The sequence below is a fragment of the Panulirus ornatus genome, chromosome 49 (genome assembly GCF_036320965.1).
Source record: "Panulirus ornatus isolate Po-2019 chromosome 49, ASM3632096v1, whole genome shotgun sequence".
NCBI classification, from domain to species: Eukaryota; Metazoa; Arthropoda; class Malacostraca; order Decapoda; family Palinuridae; genus Panulirus; species Panulirus ornatus.
In genome coordinates this window covers 8,168,614-8,192,016 of record NC_092272.1, presented here as the reverse complement: position 1 = coordinate 8,192,016, position 23,403 = coordinate 8,168,614, and the positions used below count along the sequence as shown (strand labels likewise).

Sequence of the window (23,403 nt, the reverse complement as noted above, 5' to 3'; positions counted from 1 at the left end):
CCCCCTCCCCCATCCTGTGACTCACTTCCACATCCATGGTTCCATTCCCTGCTAAGTCAACTCCCAGATATCTAAAACACTTCACTTCCAATTTTTCTCCATTCAAACTTGCTTCCCAATTAACTTGTCCCTAAACCCTTCTGAACCTAATAACCTTGCTCTTACTTACATTTACTCTCAACATTCTCCTTTCACATGCTTTTCCAAACTCAGTCACCAACTTTTGCAGTTTCTCACTCAAATCAGCCAAAAGCGCTGTAACATCAGCGAACAACTGACCCACTTTCCAGGCCCTCTCATCCCCGAACAGACTGCATACTCACCCCTCTCTCCACATCTCTAGCACTTACCTACCTACCAACCCCATCCATAAACAAATTAAACAACCATGGAGACATCACACATCCCTGCCGCAGAACGACCTTCACTGGGAACCAATCACTCTCCTCTCTTCCTACCTGTACACATGCCTTACATCCTTGGTAAAAACTCTTCACCACCTCTAGCACTTTATTCGCACACTATATACTCTTAAAACCTTCCACAAAGCACCTCTATCAACCCTATAATATGCCTTCTCCAGATCCATAAATGCTACATACAAATCCAACTGTTTTTCTAAGTATTTCTCACACATTTTTCAAAGCAAACACATCCTCTACCATTTCTGAAACCGCACTTATCAAGTTATTTCCAAAAAATGCTTCAACATCCACAGTTTACCTAGTGAGAAGTTTAAACCATCATTATTTACTCTACAGCAACAGTTCAAGTTCCAAGATTTTCTGATATATCTCTTCAAAATACTGTACAGAAATTTACATTCAAGGATGTCTATATAAATATTCAATCTGACTTTGCTATTCTAAATACATACAATTATTTACTGAATCAATCTGAAATTCATTAAGAAATTGATGGCTTTTACTTACCATCTGACACCTCTTAAAGGCCTGTTTGGTCTCTTGTAGCAATGATATTGCCACTTCTTCAGATAAGAATGTTTCTCCTCCATAATTTTCTACAGCAGGTCCTATGTTGATGTTTGCTTTGGTACCAATCACATCCTGAATATTCCTCCGGATATCATTAATACTAAAAATATAAAAATAAAATCAGATTTTACAACCATAAAAATATATCAGGAACCTCTTAAAGTAAACATTATGATCATTAGCTACCACAGCAAGTAAGAGGAAAAAGCTTCCTTCCTTCAGTGCAATTGGGGAAATGAAAAAAAATATTTCTCATCCTTACTGTGGCAGTAAGGAGAGCACTTCTCCCTGATTAAAAACAAGCAGAACTTGTTTAAATGCCCTTGGTAATACTAACACTGTAAAGCATCATTGGGGGAAAGATGTTAGCCCATTAGAATACCAGATTCTTAAGCATGCTATTGTGTTTTCCAATTTCTACTGATTCAACACAATATTGTTCATGTTAGCCCTTTTTAGTGTTTGCGTCAATACATATAAGTTCATTTACATATCTAGTTTCCAATTAATTAACATAATTCTTAAAAAAAATTCATTTAAAATGTACTGGAATTTACTCATCGGCTGTGAAGGCATGACATCACACTTTTCACACTGACATGAAGAGGGAAACTAAGTCCTCCATTACCTTTCATAAGAGTGAGGCTCACAGCTTCAGGCAACTGTGATGCCATGCCAATGTAACTGGTGTCATCTTACAGGTACCAAACTAAAGTTAGGACCTACGGTAAAATACAAAGCAGACAAAGTTCTAATCCTGCAGCAAGAGAGTTAACATTCAGTTTGCACTTTATAAAGATATAGTCCTTGAAGAAGATGCTGGGATCTGAATAGTAACTACCAGTTATAATAACTAAAGTAAACTAATTCAAACTGTGCCTTCCTAATTCAATGAAGTACTGAGCATACCTGGTTACTTTCATGGAAGTGTAGTGACTGTAAGAGCAGTAGCATGCACAAAGCATGTAAATATACTTTAGAACAGTGATAGGGTGTAAAAAAAATGTTCAGTAACTATACAGGAGAAGCACTTGTGACCGGCATAAGGAACTGTTTTATCCACAACTGCACAACTCCACGAGCTGCTAGATAATAAAGCTTTTCCTGTACATACATCTCAAACAAATTTATGCTATTGACCTACCCTCCAGTTTGTATATTTTTCTTCTGATGTCCTTTACTTTCATAGTAGCGATTCAAAATTATGCTGAACTTGTCCCTCAAGTATCTTGTCTCCACACTGTACAATAAATACAAAAGAAACACTGAAATCAAACAGTTATGTAGCATACAAATATTCAATTCTGATGACAGTAAAATAACATGGAACCATATAAAATTTATCTATCAGTTAATAAACTTTTACTTCAAAACCCTGAGGCACCCCTAATTCTGAACATCTATAAAAATACACAACAAATGTCACCTGATGTATGAGTATAGATGGCGCTGGAAAATAGACTTGGTGAGCTTGGCTAAAAACTGCGAGTCATTTCCTAAGTTGAAATGTTGTAGATCTGTGCACAGCTTGAGGGTCTGGCAGTATAACTCATGCAGGTTCTTTAGGTATGTTTCTGGCACACTTTTATTGTCGAGCCTCACCTGAATGTATTCCTGGAGAAATTACCTTTAAATTACATAAAAGAAAACATATGGAAACAACACCACAGCTTATGACACCTAAGAGAATGAGTCATATCCAGCAGATAATGTAACTAAGAAGGGAAGGAGAAAAAGTCAGAGAGAATATAAAAACCTGGTTTAAGAAAAAGCAAGCAGTTTTGCATTTATCTATACAAAGCCGTTAGAACATTAACCTGATTAATCTCTTGGTTCACAATGGGAAAAAAATTCATTGGGCAAATACAGAAATGTTTAAAGATGTGGTGGTCCAGACAGTGGTGTATGGATGTGAATCATGTGCCATGATCACAAAAGCAAGGAAAAGGATGTATATACCTCAAACCACAAAAACAAGGTTCTTAGAAGAAATCCAAACACAACAACCGCTTTTGCAGTTTTCTCACTTAAATCTGCTGTTGTCTGTGAGAGCAAAGGTGGCTGTGTTTGATGGTACAATAGTCCCAAGTGTTGTAATAAGCGGGGCACAGTACCTGAATAAACATGGACAGATGAGGGTGAATATGATGGAAATATAACAAGTGGTGTGAGGAAGACTGATCAGCTAAGAAATGATAGGGTACGAGAAAGGTCTGGTAGTATGGGGAATGTGTGTGAAAGAGCTGAATCAGAGTTTGATAAATGGTTTGTAAATCAGATAGGATGAGTGAAGAGAGGCTGACTAACAGGGTAAGCATATCAGAAGTAGAGAGAACAACGAAAAGGGAAAACAGTATAGGAGGCAGAGGGTTGGAGTAAAAGAAGCTTTGATTGACTGGGATACCAGAAATGCAAGGATTGAGCAAACTGGAGCAATGTGGTATACTGGGGACTGCATGCTTTCGATGGGCTACACTATGGCATATAATGTGGTCAGGGGAAACTATGAAAGATCTGTGGCACTAATTTGTGGACAGCAGTCTCTGGTTTCAGTGCATTATGTACAAGAACTAGAGAATGGTCGTGAGAAAATGAGGTCATTCTTCATCTGTTCCTGGCACTACCTCACTAAATGGGAAACACTGAATAATGCACTAAAAATATACAAAGGAGTCTTCACATAATAACAGTTACTTTCATGGGATCTGTTGCTCGGGTGCAATGTCAATGAAAAGGTAACTGAAACCTGAATCACATGGGAAGTTACATTCATGACCAAAAATTTTTCCTATATAACTCTGATATATTACCGTACCCAAAGCAGCTTACCACTAAAACGCATTCTATTATGATGCGAGTTAGTCTCTCTGATTCAACAACTGTTGTCATTTTCAGGGTAAGTCAGACACATCTTTATAACACTTACTGAGGATGCCTGTGATGTGGGCTTGAGGTGGTTGATGGTAGACTGGGAAGAAAGTAGAGTGAACAGTCTGATAGGACTTCCAAAGTAAGTTTACCCATTTGTGTGTGATACTTATGTTTGTCTATGCATCTGGCCATTATATCACATGTATTACATAAGCACCGAAACAAGAGACCCCTATCCATAACCGTGCCCCACCTCTGTGGTTTACCCCAAACCACTTCATACGCCTTGCTTCAGCCCACTAACATCATGTCATCCCCTGTAAACCATGCCTCTCCAATTCATTCTATCCATTGCAAGCCTTGCAAACCCCTGCAGTTTAAGCCCTAGGCCTTCAAACAACTTTCACTCCATCATTCTACCTCCTTGGTTTCACCCTTCTTGCCTCCTCCATTTCTGACATATATCCATGCCATTTCAGCACATACTCCTCTTACTACTACAGCTCTCTCTTATGCTTTCATTTCTTATTCAATCAATCCTTCATACACTACATATTGTCCTCAAACATTTCATTTCTAACACATTCACCCTATTCTTAATGTCTAATGTCAAACACCTCACATCCGTATAGCACCAGTGGGAATACTATATCATCAAACACAACCATATTCGTCCTTAAGAACAGTGACCTCTCTTTCCACACAATCCTCAGTGCACCCAAGACCTTTACCCCCTTACCCACTCTAAGGCTCACTTCAGCTCCCATCATCAAATTTACTACCATATCCATTTCCAGGTATTTAAAACACTCCACTTCCTTAAAAGTTCTCTCCATCCAAACATACAATCCTAAACGCTGAAAAAAATCATATAACATGAAGAAAAAATACAAAGATGTGTAAAATCAAAATTCAATAAGTAACTATGGAAATGAAGAAAGGATTAAATGAGAGCTTAGTACTCCTGATCATGACCTATGCAACCAAAACATGGACATGAGATGAGTCACAGAGGTCAAGAATCCAAGCTATTGAAATGAGTTATCTGAGACAGCATGTGGTATGACCAGAAGGAATGAAGAAATTAATGAGGGTGTGCATGAGGAATTTGGTATGGCAGGGAAAGAAAGAGGGACGGGGAGTTTACAAGGACAGCACATGACAATATGATTTAAGGGGTTAGTGTGAGAAATACAGTGGAATAGTACTGGAGGGAGATAAATTGGGTAAATAACATGTGGAATGGTGTATGTGAAGGAGGGAGAATGTCTGAAAAAAGATAATGGACACTCTTGCTGAGGCCATCTCCTCTATGGGAGTTTCCCAAATGGAATGGGTGTCAGAGATATATTTCAGCAGACAGAACTTATAATGTTGACAGAGATTACTGTTGAACAACATACATAAAAAATGTATCCAAGCTGTGAACACAAGAAATACTCAACTTACTTGTAATTGTCCTTGGAATATATTGAGAACAAACTTTCCCATGACCTGCTCTGGATTGGTGAACACTTCCTGTATGAGGGTCTCTGATCTACGACAGAGAGGAACGACCTCCATATATAAATCTCGAGACCGCAGAGCACCCTGTAATAAAAAGCATAGTCAATATCCATCAACTTATTCAAAAATCAGTAAAAACATGTAGATAATGGAATATCATCAAGCAATTCATTAAAATGCGAATCTTGTTAATAAACTATCAGTAAAAACATGCAGATAATGGATAATGGGGATAGGGGATTAAGAATACTTCCCACGTATTCCCTGCGTGTTGTAGAAGGCGACTAAAAGGGGAGGGGGCGGGGGGCTGGAAATCCTCCCCTCTCGTTTTTTTTTTTTTTTTTTTAATTTTCCAAAAGAAGGAACAGAGGCCAGGTGAGGATATTCCAAAAAAGGCCCAGTCCTCTGTTCTTAACGCTACCTCGCTAACGCGGGAAATGGCGAATAGTTTAAAAAAAAAAAAAGAAAAAGAATGGAATAGCAATGAGCAACTCATTCAAATGTGAAATGTGTATCCCTTATGAGACAACCACCCACTAAATGGTTAACTTAATGAATATTCATTAAACTAATGAGTTGATTTCATCTACCTATCTATCTACTTTAAATTAAATCCCTGCTAATTTGATGCAACTAGTGAAATGATAATCCCTGATAGTAAGCCAGTGCATATGTTGTTTTGGGACTATCAGTGCAAGACAAAAAAGTACAAGATTCCCTCACTTTATATGTAGGATATGTTCCTAGAAAGTAGCATTTAAAGTAAAAGTCATTTATGACAAATGATTAGAAACACAGTACATGGGGAGGTGTATTTCAGAGTACATCCAAAGACTCAACACTATAAATTGATTTCTCACAAACTGATAGAGCAAACACATCTAACACATCAATATTCAATAAAACAATGCATATTATACAATTTGGTTTTTACTTTGGTAGAAACTGGGGACCTATTCTACAATCTTGGCTGCATTCCAAAAATGTACTGTATGCTTGACTTGCTCAGGTTAAATACATGACCAACTGCTGTTGGACTATCTTCATTATAAGGTCATGAATGTACCTCTAGCTTGCTTTTAAGAGACTCTTAAGAAGATGCACCGACTGAAGGACATTTGGAACGTGCTATGATCCACAAAAATATCAGCAATGGGAGTGAGCATTAACAACCTGCCACAGCAAACAGCATGCGTACATTGAGAAAGTATCTCTTAGCATACTGTGGAAGCACCTCTCGGCACCTGATCAGGCTTTCCTATCATGTAGGGTAGCCTGGGATAAATATGGCAAAAATTTTGAAATATGGCATTCCCTGTTCTCATCAAATCTTGTAACCCTAAAGAGGACCTTTTATATCAAAAGTTTGGGGCTAATAAACAAACGATTCAACTTCAAATTCACTTAAAGTGAACTCGTTGAAATTGAGGTAGTCAAGAGAATTCAGTTTTACCCATATCAATCTAGAGTTTACTTTCTTACATTCTATCACATACTCCCACAACTCCTGTTTCAGGAGTAGTGTTACTCCTCCCCTTCCTCGTCCTCTCACTAACCCCTGACTTTACTCCCAAGACATTCCAAAACCAGTCTTCCCCTTTACTCTTGGGCTTTGTTTCCCTCAGAGGCAAAACATCCAGGTTCCTATCCTCAAACATACTACCTATCTCTCCTTTTTTCTCATCTTGGTTACATCCACACACATTTAGACACCCCAATCTGAGCCTTCGAGGAGGATGAGCACTCCCCGCATGACTGAGTTTGGTAAAGTGTGTGAAAAAAGAAAGCTGAGAGTAAACGTGAATAAGAGCAACGTTATTAGGTACAGTAGGGTTGAGGGACAAGTCAATTGGGAGGTAAGTTTGAATGCAGAAAAACTGGAGGAAGTGAAGTGTTTTAGATATCTGAGAGTGGATTTGGCAGCGGATGGAACCATGGAAGGGGAAGTTAATCATAGGGTGAGGGAGGGGGCAAAAATTCTGGGAGCGTTGAAGAATGTGTGGAAGTCGAGAATGTTATCTTGGAAAGCAAAAATGGGTATGTTTGAAGGAATAGTGGTTCCAACAATGTTATATATTTGCGAGGCATGAGCCATAGATAGAGTTGTGTGGAGGAGGGTGGATGTGCTGGAAATGAGATGTTTGAGGACAATATGTGGTGTGAGGTGGTTTAATCGAGTAAGTAATGAAAGGGTAAGAGAAATGTGTGGTAATAAAAAGTGTGGTTGAGAGAGCAGAAGAGGGTGTTTTGAAGTGGTTTGGTCACATGGAGAGAATGAGTGAGGAAAGATTGACAAACAGGATTTATGTGTCAGAGGTGGAGGGAACGAGGAGAAGTGGGAGACCAAATTGGAGGTGGAAAGATGGAATGAAAAAGATTTTGGGTGATCGGGGCCTGAACATGCAGGAGGGTGAAAGGCATGCAAGGAATAGAGTGAATTGGGACAATGTGGTATACTGGGGTCGACGTGCTGTCAATGGATTGAACCAGGGCATGTGAAGCGTCTGAGGTAAACCATGGAAAGTTTGGTGGGGCCTGGATGTGGAAAGGGAGCTGTGGTTTCGGTGCATTCTTAATGACAGCTCGAGACTGAGTGTGAATGAATGTGGTCTTTGTTGTCTTTTCCTAGCGCTGACTCACGCACATGCGGGGGGAGGGGGTTGTCATTTCATGTGCGGAGAGGTGGCGACAGGAATGAATAAGGGCAGACAGTATGAATTATGTGCATGTGTATATATGTATATGTCTGTGTGTGTATGTGTATGTATACATTGAGATGTATAGGTATGTATATGTGCATGTGTGGATGGGTATGTATATACATGTGTATGTGGCTGGGTTGGGCCATTCTTTCATCCGTTTCCTTGCACTACCTCGCTAACACGGGAGACAGCGACAAGGTATAATAAATATATAAATAAATATATATAAATAAACACATATATCCCTCACCTTTTTCCATTCTGTACTCAGTCTCTCCTGGTACTTTCTCACACAAGTCTCCTTCCCAAGCTCGCTTACTCTCACCACCCTCTTCACCCCAACATTCACTCTTCTTTTCTGAAAACCCATACAAATCTTCACCTTAGCCTCCACAAGATAATGATCAGACATCCCTCCAGTTGCACCTCTCAGCACATTAACATCCAAAAGTCTCTCTCGCGCGCCTGTCAATTAACACGTAATCCAATAACGCTCTCTGGCCATCTCTCCTACTTACATAAGTATACTTATGTATATCTCGCTTTTTAAACCAGGTAAGTAAGGGGAGTGGGGGAGGAATGGGATGTATTTAGGGAATCAGTGATGGATTGCCCAAAAGATGCTTGTGGCATGAGAAGAGTGGGAGGTGGGTTGATTAGAAAGGGTAGTGAGTGGTGGGATGAAGAAGTAAGAGTATTAGTGATAGAGAAGAGAGAGGCATTTGGACAATTTTTGCAGGGAAAAAATGCAATTGAGAGGGAGATGTATAAAAGAAAGAGACAGGAGGTTAAGAGAAAGGTGCAAGAGGTGAAAAAAAGGGCAAATGAGAGTTGGGGTGAGAGAGTATCATTAAATTTTAGGGAGAATAAAAAGATGTTCTGGAAGGAGGTAAATAAAGTGCGTAAGACAAGGGAGCAAATGGGAACTTCAGTGAAGGGCGCAAATGGGGAGGTGATAACAAGTAGTGGTGATGTGAGAAGGAGATGGAGTGAGTATTTCGAAGGTTTGTTGAATGTGTTTGATGATAGAGTGGCAGATATAGGGTGTTTTGGTCGAGGTGGTGTGCAAAGTGAGAGGGTTAGGGAAAATTATTTGGTAAACAGAGAAGAGGTAGTAAAAGCTTTGCGGAAGATGAAAGCCGGCAAGGCAGCAGGTTTGGATGGTATTGCAGTGGAATTTATCAAAAAAGGGGGTGACTGTATTGTTGACTGGTTGGTCAGGTTATTTAATGTATGTATGACTCATGGTGAGGTGCCTGAGGATTGGCGGAATGCATGCATAGTGCCATTGTACAAAAACAAAGGGGATAAGAGTGAGTGCTCAAATTACAGAGGTATAAGTTTGTTGAGTATTCCTGGTAAATTATATGGGAGGGTATTGATTGAGAGGGTGAAGGCATGTACAGAGCATCAGATCGGGGAAGAGCAGTGTGGTTTCAGAAGTGGTTGAGGATGTGTGGATCAGGTGTTTGCTTTGAAGAATGTATGTGAGAAATACTTAGAAAAGCAAATGGATTTGTATGTAGCATTTATGGATCTGGAGAAGGCATATGATAGAGTTGATAGAGATGCTCTGTGGAAGGTATTAAGAATATATGGTGTGGGAGGCAAGTTGTTAGAAGCAGTGAAAAGTTTTTATCGAGGATGTAAGGCATGTGTACGTGTAGGAAGAGAGGAAAGTGATTGGTTCTCAGTGAATGTAGGTTTGCGGCAGGGGTGTGTGATGTCTCCATGGTTGTTTAATTTGTTTATGGATGGGGTTGTTAGGGATGTGAATGCAAGAGTTTTGGAAAGAGGGGCAAGTATGAAGTTTGTTGGGGATGAGAGAGCTTGGGAAGTGAGTCAGTTGTTGTTCGCTGATGATACAGCGCTGGTGGCTGATTCATGTGAGAAACTGCAGAAGCTGGTGACTGAGTTTGGTAAAGTGTGTGAAAGAAGAAATTTAAGAGTAAATGTGAATAAGAGCAAGGTTATTAGGTACAGTAGGGTTGAGGGTCAAGTCAATTGGGAGGTGAGTTTGAATGGAGAAAAACTGGAGGAAGTAAAGTGTTTTAGATATCTGGGAGTGGATCTGGCAGCGGATGGAACCATGGAAGCGGAAGTGGATCATAGGGTGGGGGAGGGGGCGAAAATTCTGGGAGCCTTGAAGAATGTGTGGAAGTCGAGAACATTATCTCGGAAAGCAAAAATGGGTTATGTTTGAAGGAATAGTGGTTCCAACAATGTTGTATGGTTGCGAGGCGTGGGCTATGGATAGAGTGGTGCGCAGGAGGATGGATGTGCTGGAAATGAGATGTTTGAGGACAATGTGTGGTGTGAGGTGGTTTGATCGAGTAAGTAACGTAAGGGTAAGAGAGATGTGTGGAAATAAAAAGAGCGTGGTTGAGAGAGCAGAAGAGGGTGTTTTGAAATGGTTTGGTCACATGGAGAGAATGAGTGAGGAAAGATTGACCAAGAGGATATATGTGTCGGAGGTGGAGGGAACGAGGAGAAGAGGGAGACCAAATTGGAGGTGGAAAAATGGAGTGGAAAAGATTTTGTGTGATCGGGGCCTGAACATGCAGGAGGGTGAAAGGAGGACAAGGAATAGAGTGAATTGGAGCGATGTGGTATACCGGGGTTGACGTGCTGTCAGTGGATTGAATCAAGGCATGTGAAGCGTCTGGGGTAAACCATGGAAAGCTGTGTAGGTATGTATATTTGCGTGTGTGGACGTATGTATATACATGTGTATGGGGGTGGGTTGGGCCATTTTCTTTCGTCTGTTTCCTTGCGCTACCTCGCAAACGCGGGAGACAGCGACAAAGCAAAAAAAAAAAAAAAAAATATATATATCCCTGGGGATAGGGGAGAAAAAATACTTCCCACGTATTCCCTGCGTGTCGCAGAAGGTGACTGAAAGGGGAGGGAGCGGGTGGCTGGAAATCCTCCCCTCTCTTTTTTTTTTTTTCCCAAAAAGAAGGAACAAAGAAGGGGGCCAGGTGAAGATATTCCCTAAAAGGCCCAGTCCTCTGTTCTTAACGCTACCTCGCCAATGCGGGAAATGGCGAATAGTAAGAAAGAAGAAAGAAATATAATAAAAGATGAAGCCATGAGAGGAAAACATTCTCCTTGAAGACTTAGGCTGGGGTATCTGAGTGTGACTGGATGTAATCATGGTAAGAAGAGAGAGACAGGTATTTTCTATTCTCATAGTACATTTCAGAACAATCAATCACACATACTGTTTATAGACTTGATGTGAACTGACTAATCTTTATTTCTTAAACAGTCACATTTGTGAGTTACTACACTAGTTTCAACACACTTTCAACATGACCGCTACACCTTTATGAAATGCCAATTATTTCCTGCTTGGTAAAAGAGTACTCTACATTTCACACCTTTTCAAGTTATTCTTGTTATCAACAAGCTGCAGCTGGCAACAAAAGAGAGAAAAAGAAAAAAATGATTATGAGACTTGGCCAAAATGTTAGGGCTTGCACATGGTGCTCACCAAACAATGTCCTTCATAAATGACACTGTTCCTTTATGATGCCAACTGCATTATATAATCATTTATTCCGGGTTCATCTGAGACTGATTTCAAACACGTCAAGTATTCTTTTGAAAGTTTTGTAGTTGTTCCATGTATGTTTCACCTTGCAGTATGTTAAACAACATTCTAATTTCCTGGCTAGGCTTTCATATATCTTTGTCTGATTTATTTCCATATATTCCATGAATGAGAGAGAATGGTTGGGTGCAATGATTTCCACATAAAGGTGAGGTCTAATGGGGTAAAAAAATGGTGTCACTCTTTCTATACCTCTGATATCTGTTCCCTTCTGGAACTCCCTCACAGAAGTGGCCATGGCAAAAGAGTCTCCATAACTAATAAACTCCAGCGCCACTTCTTAGCCTTTAGTGCCTCAACCTTAACAGGCCACTGACAGAGGGAAAGTCTAGTGCAGTGTTTGTAGAGGCTCCTACCTAATGTTCCTCCTGTCTACTTGTACCTAAAGCTCCTGCCTAATGTTCCTACTTACTATTTCTACCTAAAGTTCCTACCTGAAGCTCCTACGTTAATGTTCCTACCTACTTCTATCTACTGCTCCTACCATTTTGTCAAAAGGCAGGGCTAGCACAGGAAAATCTATAGTTACAAGGAATGAGCTGTGCGAGTTAAGTGCTGTCAAGTGTTATGTATGACACAAAGAGACTGATTGTTTCTTGGCAGAATGCCAGTGAGGTAGAAAGAAAAGACAGCTACCTGGGTTAGAGGAAAGCGACTTCACAACTACTAACTCTCCTGATAACCAGGCAGGTAGTACTGGTAATATACCTCCCTGGTTGTTGGCTGCCAACCAACTACTTCCACAACACAAACTTAAAATAAAACATTGGAGAGTTGCAAAAACAGGAAGGTTAAGAGTTCCAAAGGCTAGCAGTAAAAGGAAATAAGCATACACTGAATCAGTATATCCACCAAGCTGCCATTTTTCACATAATTTCTGTTAGTGGCTGTCTGGTGCTGTATGAACAAGCCAAAGAACAAGTCACAAAAGCAGCCAACCCATACCAGTAGAAATCACAGCAGCAGAGCTGAAAAAGGCATAAGTGGAGAAACAATGTAGCAAAAATGCAGAGTCCATAATAATATGTTAACACGTTAAGATCACGTGACATAAGCAAGGTTATTAGGTTTAGCAGTGCAAAAGACAGGTTAGTAGCAAAAAACTTGGTGGAAGTGAAGTGTTTAGAAACCTGGGAGTGGACATGGCAACGAATGGAACCATGGATGCTAGTGTGAGTCACATGGTGGGTGAGGGGCCAACAGTTCTGGGAGCAAAATGGAACATGTGTAAAGATAGGTCACTATCTGGGATGCTAAAAATGGGTATGTTCAAGTGTACAGTAATCCTGACATTGCTAAATGGATGTGCGTCATGGGCTGCATGAAAGAATGTACAAAAGAGGATGAAAGTACGGGAAATGAAATGTTTGATAATTTCCAGTGTGAAGGGGGGGTTAAGTACGAAATCTTAGGATAAGGGAGATGTGTGTAATAAAAGTATTTTGAGATAGCTGAAGAGTGTGTGCTGAAATGGTTTGATAATATGAAAGAATGACTGAGAGGTTGACAAAGAAGACATAAGAAACTGAAGTGACTGAGACGTTGACAAAGAGTATATAAGGAATAGAAGTGGAGGGGACAAATAGAAGGGGTAGGCTGGAAAGATGGAGTGAAAAAGATTTTGATGCTCAAGGCCTGAACATGCTGGTGGGTAAATGGCAATCACAGGACAGAGGGAACTGAAATGAAGTGGTAAAAAAGTGCAATATGCTGTCAATGGACTGAATCAGGATATAAGCAATGCAGCTGGGGGAAAACAAAGAAACATTTGCAATGACTGTCTGTGGACATGGGCTGTGGTTTCATTGCATTACATGTGACAAGTATAGAATCGATGTAAGAGAATGAGACCTTGATCTGTTCCTCCTACCATCTCACTAATGTGGGAAACAGCAAATATATATGACAGAAAAAAAAATTTAAGAACACAACTTTAGATTTAAAAACAACTGAGAATTATGTTACGTCTATAAGAAAACTTACATGCTGAGCTTCTTCTATGAAAGCATCAACGCACTGTGAGTAACCCTTGAAGTGTGACAGTGTGGAAGCAATCTCCTTCATTCGGTCCTTGTCCCCTGCCCGATGAGCCTTAACAAACTCCATGATAAGAGACCGTTCAATTTCATCATACTTCTCCGCAATTTTATGCTTTGCAGTCTCAAACCTGAAAATGTCACAGGAAACCTGAACTAAATCTTTTTTTACAGTTCCTGAGAAATGTTTGAGAACAGTATGTGGTGTGAGGTGACTTGATCAAGTACGTAATGAAAGGGTAAGAGAGATAGGTGGAAATAAAAAGGTGTGGTTGAGAGGGCAGAAGAGGATGTTGAAATGCTTGGGCATATGGAGAGAATGAGTGGGGAAAGGTTGACATAAAGGATATATGTGTCAGAGGTGGAGGGAACAAAGAGAAGCAGAAGACCAAACTGGAGGTGGAAGGATGAAGTGAAAAAGATTTTGAGCATTTGGGGCCTGAACATATAGGAGGGTGAGAGGCATGCAAAGAATATAGTGAATTGGAAAGATGTAGTATACTGGGGTCGACGTGCTGTCAGTGGACTGAACCAGGGCATGTGAAATATCTAGGGTAAACCATGGAGAGGTCTGTGGAGTCTGGTTGTGGATAGAAAGCTGTGGTTTCAGTGCATCACACATGACGGCTATAGACAGAGTGAACAAATGTGGCCTTTTCGTCTGTTTTCCTGGCGCTACCTTGCTGAAGCAGGGGATGGTGATGCTGTTTTCCTATAGGGTGGAGTGGCGACAGGAACGTATGAAGGCAAGCAAATATAAATATGCATAAGTGTATGAATGTAATGTCTGTGTATGTGTATGTATATGTTGACATGTAAATATATGTATATATTTTTTATTTATCATACTTAGTGGCTGTCTCCAGTGCTAGCGAGGTAGTGCAAGGAAACAGACGAAAGAATGGCCCAACCCACCCACATACACATGTATATACATAAACACTCACACACACACATACATACCTATACATTTCAACGTATACATACATTTTTTTTTTTCATACTATTCGCCATTTCCCACGATAGCGAGGTAGCGTTAAGAGCAGAGGACTGGGCCTTTGAGGGAATATCCTCACCTGGCCCCCTTCTCTGTTCCTTCTTTTGGAAAATTAAAAAAAAACGAGAGGGGAGGATTTCCAGCCCCCCGCTCCCTTCCCTTTTAGTCGCCTTCTACAACACGCATGGAATACGTGGGAAGTATTCTTTCTCCCCTATCCCCAGGGATGTATACATACATATACATACACAAACATACATATATACACATGTACATATTCATACATGCTGCCTTCATCCATTTCCGCCACCACCCCGCTACACATGAAATGGCACACCCCTGCCCCGCATGAGCGCAAGGTAGCGCTAAGAAAAGACAAGAAAGACCACATTCTTTCACACTCAGTCTCTAGCTGTCATGTGTAATGCAACGAAACCACAGCTCCCTTTCCACATCCAAGCCCCACAAAACTTTCCATGGTTTACCCCAGACGCTTCACATGCCCTGGTTCAATCCATTGACAGCACATTGACCCTGGTATACCACATCATTTCAATTCACTCTATTCCTTGCACGCTTTCACCCTCCTCCATGTTCAGGCCCCGATCGTTCAAAATCTTTCTCACTCCATCTTTCCACCTCCAATTTGGTCTCCCACTTCTCCTTGTTCCCTCCACCTCTGACACATATATCCTCTTTGTCAATCTTTCCTCACTCATTCTCTCCATGTAACCAAACCATTTCAATACACCCTCTTCTGCTCTCTCAACCACACTCTTTTTATTACCACACATCTCTCTTACCCTTTCATAACTTACTCAAACAAACCACCTCACACCACATATTGTCCTCAAACATCTCATTTCCAACACATCCACCCTCCTTCGTACAACCCTATCTATAGCCCACGCCTCGCAACCATATAACATTGTTGGAACCACTATTCCTTCAAACATACCCATCTTTACTTTCCGAGATAATGTTCTCGCCTTCCACACATTTTTCAATGCTCCCAGAACTTTCGCCCCCTCCCCTACCTTATGACTCACTTCCACTTCCATGGTTCCACCCACTGCCAAATCCACTCCCAGATATCTAAAACATCTCACTTCATCCAGTTTTTCTCCATTTAAAATTACCTCCCAATTTACTTGCCCCTCAACCCTACTGTACCTAATAACCTTGCACTTATTCACATTTACTCTCAGCTTTCTTCTTTCACACACTTTACCAAACTCAGTCACCAGCTTCTGCAGTTTCTCACTCGAATCAGCCACCAGCGCAGTATCATCAGCAAACAACAACTGACTCACTTCCCAAGCCCTCTCATCCACAACAGACTGCATTCTTGCCCCTCTCTCCAAAACTTATGCATTCACCTCCCTAACAGCCCCATCCATAAACAAATTAAACAACCATGGAGACATCACACACCCCTGCCGCAAACCAACAGTCACTGAGAACCAATCACTTTCCTCTCTTCCTACTCGTACACATGCCTTACATCCTCGATAAAAACTTTTCACTGCTTCCAGCAACTGGCCTCCCACACCATATACTCTTAATACCTTCCACAGAGCATCTCTATCAACTCTTATCATATGCCTTCTCCAGATCCATACATGCTACATACAAATCCATCTGTACATTCTTCAAAGCAAACACCTGATCCACACATCCTCTACCACTTACGAAACCACACTGCTCTTCCCCAATCTGATGTTCTGTACATGCCTTCACCCTCTCAATCAATACCCTTCCATACAATTTCCCAGGAATACTCAACAAACGTATACCTCTGTAATTTGAGCACTCACCTTTACCCCCTTTGCATTTGTACAATGGCACTATGCATGCATTCTGCCAATCCTCAGGTACCTCACCATGACCCATACATACAATGAATATCCTCACCAACCAGTCAACAACACAGTCACCCCCTTTTTTAATAAATTCCACTGCAATACCACCCAAACCCGCTGCCTTGCCGGCTTTCATCCTCCGCAAAGCTTTTACTACCTCTTCTCTGTTTACCAAATCATTCTCCCTAACCCTCTCACTTCGCACACCACCTTGACCAAAACACCCTATATCAGCCACTCTATCATCTAACACATTCAACGAACCTTCAAAATAATCACTCCATCTCCTTCTCACATCACCAGTATTTGTTATTACCTTCCCATTAGCCCCTTCACCGATGTTCCCCTTTGTTCTCTTGTCTTACGCACTTTATTTACCTCCTTCCAAAACATCTTTTTATTCTACCTAAAACTTAATGATACTCTCTCACCCCAACTCTCATTTGCCCTCTTTCACTTCTTGCACCTTTCTCTGGACCTCCTGCCTCTTTCTTTTATACATCTCCCAGTCATTTGCACTATTTCCCTGCAAAAATCATCCAAATGCCTCTCTCTTCTCTTTCACTAATAATCTTACTTCATCATCTCACCACTCACTACCCTTTCTAATCTGCCCACCTCCCATGCTTCTCATGCCACAAGCATCTTTTGTACAAGCCATCACTGCTTCCCAAAATACATCCCATTCCTCCCCCACTCCCCTTACCTCCTTTGCTCTCACCTTTTTCCATTCTGCACTCAGTCTCTCCTGGTACTTCCTCACACAAGTCTCCTTTCCAAGCTCACTTACTACTTACCTCACCACTCTATTCACCCCAATATTTTCTCTTCTCAAAACCTCTACAAATATTTACCTTCGCCTCCACAAGATAATGATCAGAGATCTTTCCAGTTGCACCTCTAAGCACATTAACATCCAAAAGTCTCTCTTTCACAAGCCTATCAATTAACACGTAATCCAATAATGCTCTCTGGCCATCTCTCCTACTTACATACATATACTTATGTATATCTCTCTTTTCATAACAGGTATTTCCAATCACCAGTCCTTTTTCAGCACACAAATCTACAAGCTCTTCACCATTTCCATTTACAACACTGAACACCCAAAGTACACCAATTATTCCCTCAACTGCCACATTACGCACCTTTGCATTCAAATCACCCATCTCCATAACCATGTCTCGTGCAAAACTGCTAGCACACTCACTCAGCTGCTCCCAAAACACTTGCCTCTCATGATCTTTCTTCTAATGCCCAGGTGCATAGGCACCAATAATCACCCATCTCTCTCCATTCACTTTCTGTTTTACCCATATCAATCTAGAGCTTACTTTCTTAAACTCTATCACATACTCCCACAACTCCTGTTTCAGGATTAGTGCTAATCCTTCCTTTGCTCTTGTCCTTCACCAACCCCTGACATTACTTCCAAAAGGTTATCAGGTACAGTAGGGTTGAGGGACATGTCAACTGGGAGGTAAGTTTGAATGTAGAAAAACCGGAGGAAGTGAAGTGTTTTAGATATCTGGGAGTGGATTTGGCAGTGGATGGAACCATGGAAGTGGAAGTGAGTCATAGGGTTGGGGAGGGGGCGAAGGTTCTGGGAGCATTGAAAAATGTATGGAAGTTGAGAACATTATCTTGGAAAGCAAAAATGGGTATGTTTGAAGGAATAGTGGTTCCAACAATGTTATATGGTTGCAAGGTGTGGGCTATAGATAGAGTTGTGTGGAGCAGGGTGGATGTGCTGGAAATAAGATGTTTGAGGACAATATGTGGTGTGAGGTGGTTTGATCGAGTGAGTAATGAAAGGGTAAGAGAGATGTGTGGTAATAAAAAGAGTGTGGTTGTGAGAGCAGAAGAGGGTGTTTTGAAATGGTTTGGTCACATGGAGAGAATGAGAGAGGAAAGAATGACAAAGAGTACATCCACCATCCTCCGCACAACTCTATCTATAGCCCATGCCTCGCAACCATATAACATTGTTGGAACCACTATTCCTTCAAACATACCCATTTTTGCTTTCTCAGATAATGTGTATATGAGTGGATGGGCCATTCTTTGTCTGTTTCCTTGCACTACCTTGCTGACACGGGAATCAGCGATCAAGCATAATAAATATAAAAAGAATACCAAGAACAGCAGGGCATCACAAATAAGCACGTTTATGCAAGGTTTCCATAGGCCTAAAACTTTGTCTTCTACATCTACCCTTCAATAATGAGATGCACTCATGGGAAAACCATCTCAATAAACTGCTAAATTTCATCACTACATTCATGCTAGGAAATAGGGGAGAAAGAAAACCTCCTATGTATTTCCTGTGTATCATAAAAGGTGACTAGAGGGGTAGGAGTAGGAGGATGAAAACTCTCATCTTCTAGTATTTCAATTTCTCAAAGTTAGAAGAAAAGATGGAGCCAATCAAGAAGTGCTCATCCTCTTTGAAGGTTTAGGCTGGAGTGTATGAATGTGTAACCATGATTAGAACAAAAAAGAAAGATAGGCAGTATATTTGGAGAAATGAACCTAGATGTTCTAGCTCTGAGTGTAACAAAGACCAATGATAAAGCAAATAATGGTTTGGGAATGGCTTTGGGTAAATTCATGGGTTAGTGTGACTGCAAGAGATTAGGAAGGGGTAGCACTTCTTCTGGGAGGAGGAGTAGCAGGGATGTGTTAAAAGAGTATCATGAAGTAAGCTTAAAACAGCATGATACAGGTAAAAATGAATGTGAATGACAAGATGAAGGTGATTATTTGTGTTTAGGCACCTGGCCATGAGAGAAATGACTACGAGAGGCTAATGTTTCAGAAGTCACCAAGTTAGTGTGTCAACAGTTTTGATGCAAGAGATCAGGTGATAGTGATGGGTGATTTCAATGCAAAATTGGGTAATGTGGCATTGTGGGTACAGCTGGGGAGCAAAGGATGTTCAATATAGTGAATGGAAATAGTGAACAGCTTATGTAGAAGACTTTTCTAGGCTTCAGGCTTCTGATATTAGCTTCTTGAGGGGTGCATGTAAGGCTAGCAGTTTTATTATGCTGAAGTGCAAAGAAAATAAGGGATGTCAGATTGCTGGAGATTAGGAATTTTTGTGCCAAAGTGTGAGTTAATCAAAATACCATGAGGAGGTGTGATCATTAGGAGAAGAAATGGAGATACCTGGTAAAGAAACTAGAGGGTAACTGTGTGGAGAGATGAAAGACAACATCTTGGGAGAGGAAAATGAAGGATTGTGTTGGGTAGAGGATGTAGAGGGGGGGTTGAGCATTGAAGAAGGTAGTCTAAAGACTTCTCTACTAGCCCCCCATAAGGTTTCTATGACAATGATGCATTATAGGTATACACAGATAAACAACAGCAGGTACCAAAAATTCTGACGTTACTTTTCATAGATTCTATACACGTTTCTCTGTAGAGATATACAAATTAACTTTAAGAAGGACTTACTTGCCAGATGGCAGCTCCTGTGCGATTAGATGCAGTTTCTGAATAACATCAGCAGCCTCATATATCTGAAAAGAAGTCAAGAAGCTATTTCCTTCACTAACATCAGAATTCAGTCATAATATAAGGAGCAAGGAGGCAAACCACAGCAATGATGGTCTTTGGTTCTGTTTATGAATGTAGACGCCTATTGCTGATGATGGTTTTGTTTACAGATGCAAACACCTATTGCTGATAAAGTGCTTTTTTTCATTTAACATTTATAAAACTACCGACATGAATTAACTGAGATGATTAATTATCCTTTATTGAGTATGTAACTATCTAACACAAGAATTCTAAAAGCTAGAACTTTGTTACACTTTCAATCATTTCTAAAACCAAAATGTCGAACATTTGAGGGCAATCCCTTACCTTTGTTTTATCTGTAAAAACTTCTGAGACTAGTGGGCCAGGTAAGAGAAATTCACGAAAATGATTCATGAGTCGCTGTGCCTCAACTGCACGAGACCTCGGCGTATTGACACTCTCCAGCTGGTCACCTAGATGAACAACTTTTGTCGCTACACTATTGATGTGACTGTCTAGATCTTGAAAGCTCTGAAAAGCTTCCTGAAACAATGTACTTTTTTTTAATAAATTATCAAAGTGAGAGTTTCCCAAACATTAATCAAGCATTAGTTAAAAAAAAATTTACTTCATGAGAAAAATGCATGTATGTAAAAATAAGGAAAGAAAACAAGTCCAGCAGATGGAACAAAGGATGCTGAAGGAAATCACATAGTAGAAGATGCTTAAGGCCTAGGTGCAATGGGGGGCATGAGGGCAAAGTTAATGCCTATTAAGGCAAAAATGGATGTGCCTGGAGTTATATTAGTTCTAAAAGTGTGTTGTACAGATGTGAGTCTTGGGTCTTGAAAGCAAAAGATAGGTATAGGGGGGAAATGTTGGAAATGACATGCATGAGGAAAATGTGTGGGAAGGTTGGTCAGGCAAGGAGTAACAATTTCTGAAAGACATGCACTGCTAAGCTCAATCTGAAAGAGAAATCTGACCAGGATGTCTTACAGCGATCCATACATACGATGAACACTGACAAAGAAGAAGAGAACTTAAATGTTTAAGACCTCACTTCAAAGGAGTCAATTCTATTCTTGATAATGAGCTGCAAGAGCCCCATGATCACTGATGAGTCCCTACCACGACTCTCAGGAAGACAACCAGATTCACCAAGTAAGACAATAGATCATACAGAGGTGATGTTGTGGGCAAATCAATGATATCTGTGTACATATATATTTTACTTTCATACACATTCGCCATTCTCATGTTAGTGACGTAGCACCAAGAGCATATGACTGAGACTTCGGGGAAAAATCCTCACCTGGCCCCCTTCTTTGTTCCTTCTTTTGGAAAAGTAAAGCAGGAGGGAAGGATTTCCAGTCCCCCTACTCCCATCTCTTTTAGCTGCCTTCTATGACATGCATGGAATACATGCAAAGTATTCTTTCTCTCCTTCCCCAAGAGTGAAGCGTAAAGATTTTAAGTGATTGAGGCTTGAACTTACAGGAGGGGACAGGCATGCAAGGAATAGAGTGGACTGGAACAATGTGGTATACTGGGGTCAATGTGCTGTCAATGCACTGAACCAGGACATGTGAAACATCTGGGGTAAACCATGGAAAGGTCTGTGGGGCATGTATGTGGATAGGGAGCTGTGGTTTCGGTGCATCACGCATAACAAGTAAAGATTGAGTGTGAACAAATGTGGCCATTTTTGTTTGCTTTCTGGCGCTACCTTGCCAAAGTGAGGGGCAGCGACGCTGTTTCCTGTGGGGTGGGGTGGTGCGGGAATGGCTTGAAGGCAAGAAAGTATGAATATGTACATATGTATATATGTATATGTCTGTGTATGTATATGTGTATATATGTTTATGTCTGTGTATGTATTTGTGTATATGTTGATATGTATATATGTATATGCATGGGCATTTAAATATATATACATGTGTATATGAGTGCATGGGCCATTCTTTGTTTCATGGCGCTACCACGCTGACACGGAAAATGGAAGGGTAGCGACAGAAATGGATGAAGGCAAGCAAGTATGAATATGTACATGTGTATAAATGTACATGTCTGTATGTGTGTATGTATATGATTATGTATAATTAATAAGATGTTCTGGAAGGAGGTAAATAAAGTGCGTAAGACAAGGGAGCAAATGGGAACTTCAGTGAAGGGCGCAAATGGGGAGGTGATAACAAGTAGTGGTGATGTGAGAAGGAGATGGAGTGAGTATTTCGAAGGTTTGTTGAATGTGTTTGATGATAGAGTGGCAGATATAGGGTGTTTTGGTCGAGGTGGTGTGCAAAGTGAGAGGGTTAGGGAAAATTATTTGGTAAACAGAGAAGAGGTAGTGAAAGCTTTGCGGAAGATGAAAGCCGGCAAGGCAGCAGGTTTGGATGGTATTGCAGTGGAATTTATTAAAAAAGGGGGTGACTGTATTGTTGAATGGTTGGTAAGGTTATTTAATGTATGTATGACTCATGGTGAGGTGCCTGAGGATTGGCGGAATGCATGCATAGTGCCATTGTACAAAGGCAAAGGGGATAAGAGTGAGTGCTCAAATTACAGAGGTATAAGTTTGTTGAGTATTCCTGGTAAATTATATGGGAGGGTATTGATTGAGAGGGTGAAGGCATGTACAGAGCATCAGATTGGGGAAGAGCAGTGTGGTTTCAGAAGTGGTAGAGGATGTGTGGATCAGGTGTTTGCTTTGAAGAATGTATGTGAGAAATACTTAGAAAAGCAAATGGATTTGTATGTAGCATTTATGGATCTGGAGAAGGCATATGATAGTTGATAGAGATGCTCTGTGGAAGGTATTAAGAATATATGGTGTGGGAGGAAAGTTGTTAGAAGCAGTGAAAAGTTTTTATCGAGGATGTAAGGCATGTGTACGTGTAGGAAGAGAGGAAAGTGATTGGTTCTCAGTGAATGTAGGTTTGCAGCAGGGGTGTGTGATGTCTCCATGGTTGTTTAATTTGTTTATGGATGGGGTTGTTAGGGAGGTGAATGCAAGAGTTTTGGAAAGAGGGGCAAGTATGAAGTCTGTTGGGGATGAGAGAGCTTGGGAAGTGAGTCAGTTGTTGTTCGCTGATGATACAGCGCTGGTGGCTGATTCATGTGAGAAACTGCAGAAGCTGGTGACTGAGTTTGGTAAAGTGTGTGAAAGAAGAAAGTTAAGAGTAAATGTGAATAAGAGCAAGGTTATTAGGTACAGTAGGGTTGAGGGTCAAGTCAATTGGGAGGTAAGTTTGAATGGATAAAAACTGGAGGAAGTAAAGTGTTTTAGATAT

General features: G+C 40.7%; 1 protein-coding gene across 1 annotated transcript in view; it reads right to left on the bottom strand.

The window, feature by feature from the left end:
- The window catches only part of Sec10 (Exocyst complex component Sec10), a 78,912-nt gene that overhangs the window by 39,019 nt on the left and 16,490 nt on the right, over positions 1 to 23,403 (bottom strand). The window contains exons 4-10 of the mRNA XM_071690944.1: positions 20,456 to 20,653; positions 20,045 to 20,109; positions 13,674 to 13,857; positions 5,316 to 5,456; positions 2,422 to 2,609; positions 2,140 to 2,235; positions 933 to 1,095 (exon numbers count right to left, since the gene is read on the bottom strand). Coding sequence (XP_071547045.1) covers positions 933 to 1,095; positions 2,140 to 2,235; positions 2,422 to 2,609; positions 5,316 to 5,456; positions 13,674 to 13,857; positions 20,045 to 20,109; positions 20,456 to 20,653 — 1,035 coding nt within the window. The remainder of the gene's footprint in view (positions 1 to 932; positions 1,096 to 2,139; positions 2,236 to 2,421; positions 2,610 to 5,315; positions 5,457 to 13,673; positions 13,858 to 20,044; positions 20,110 to 20,455; positions 20,654 to 23,403) is intronic.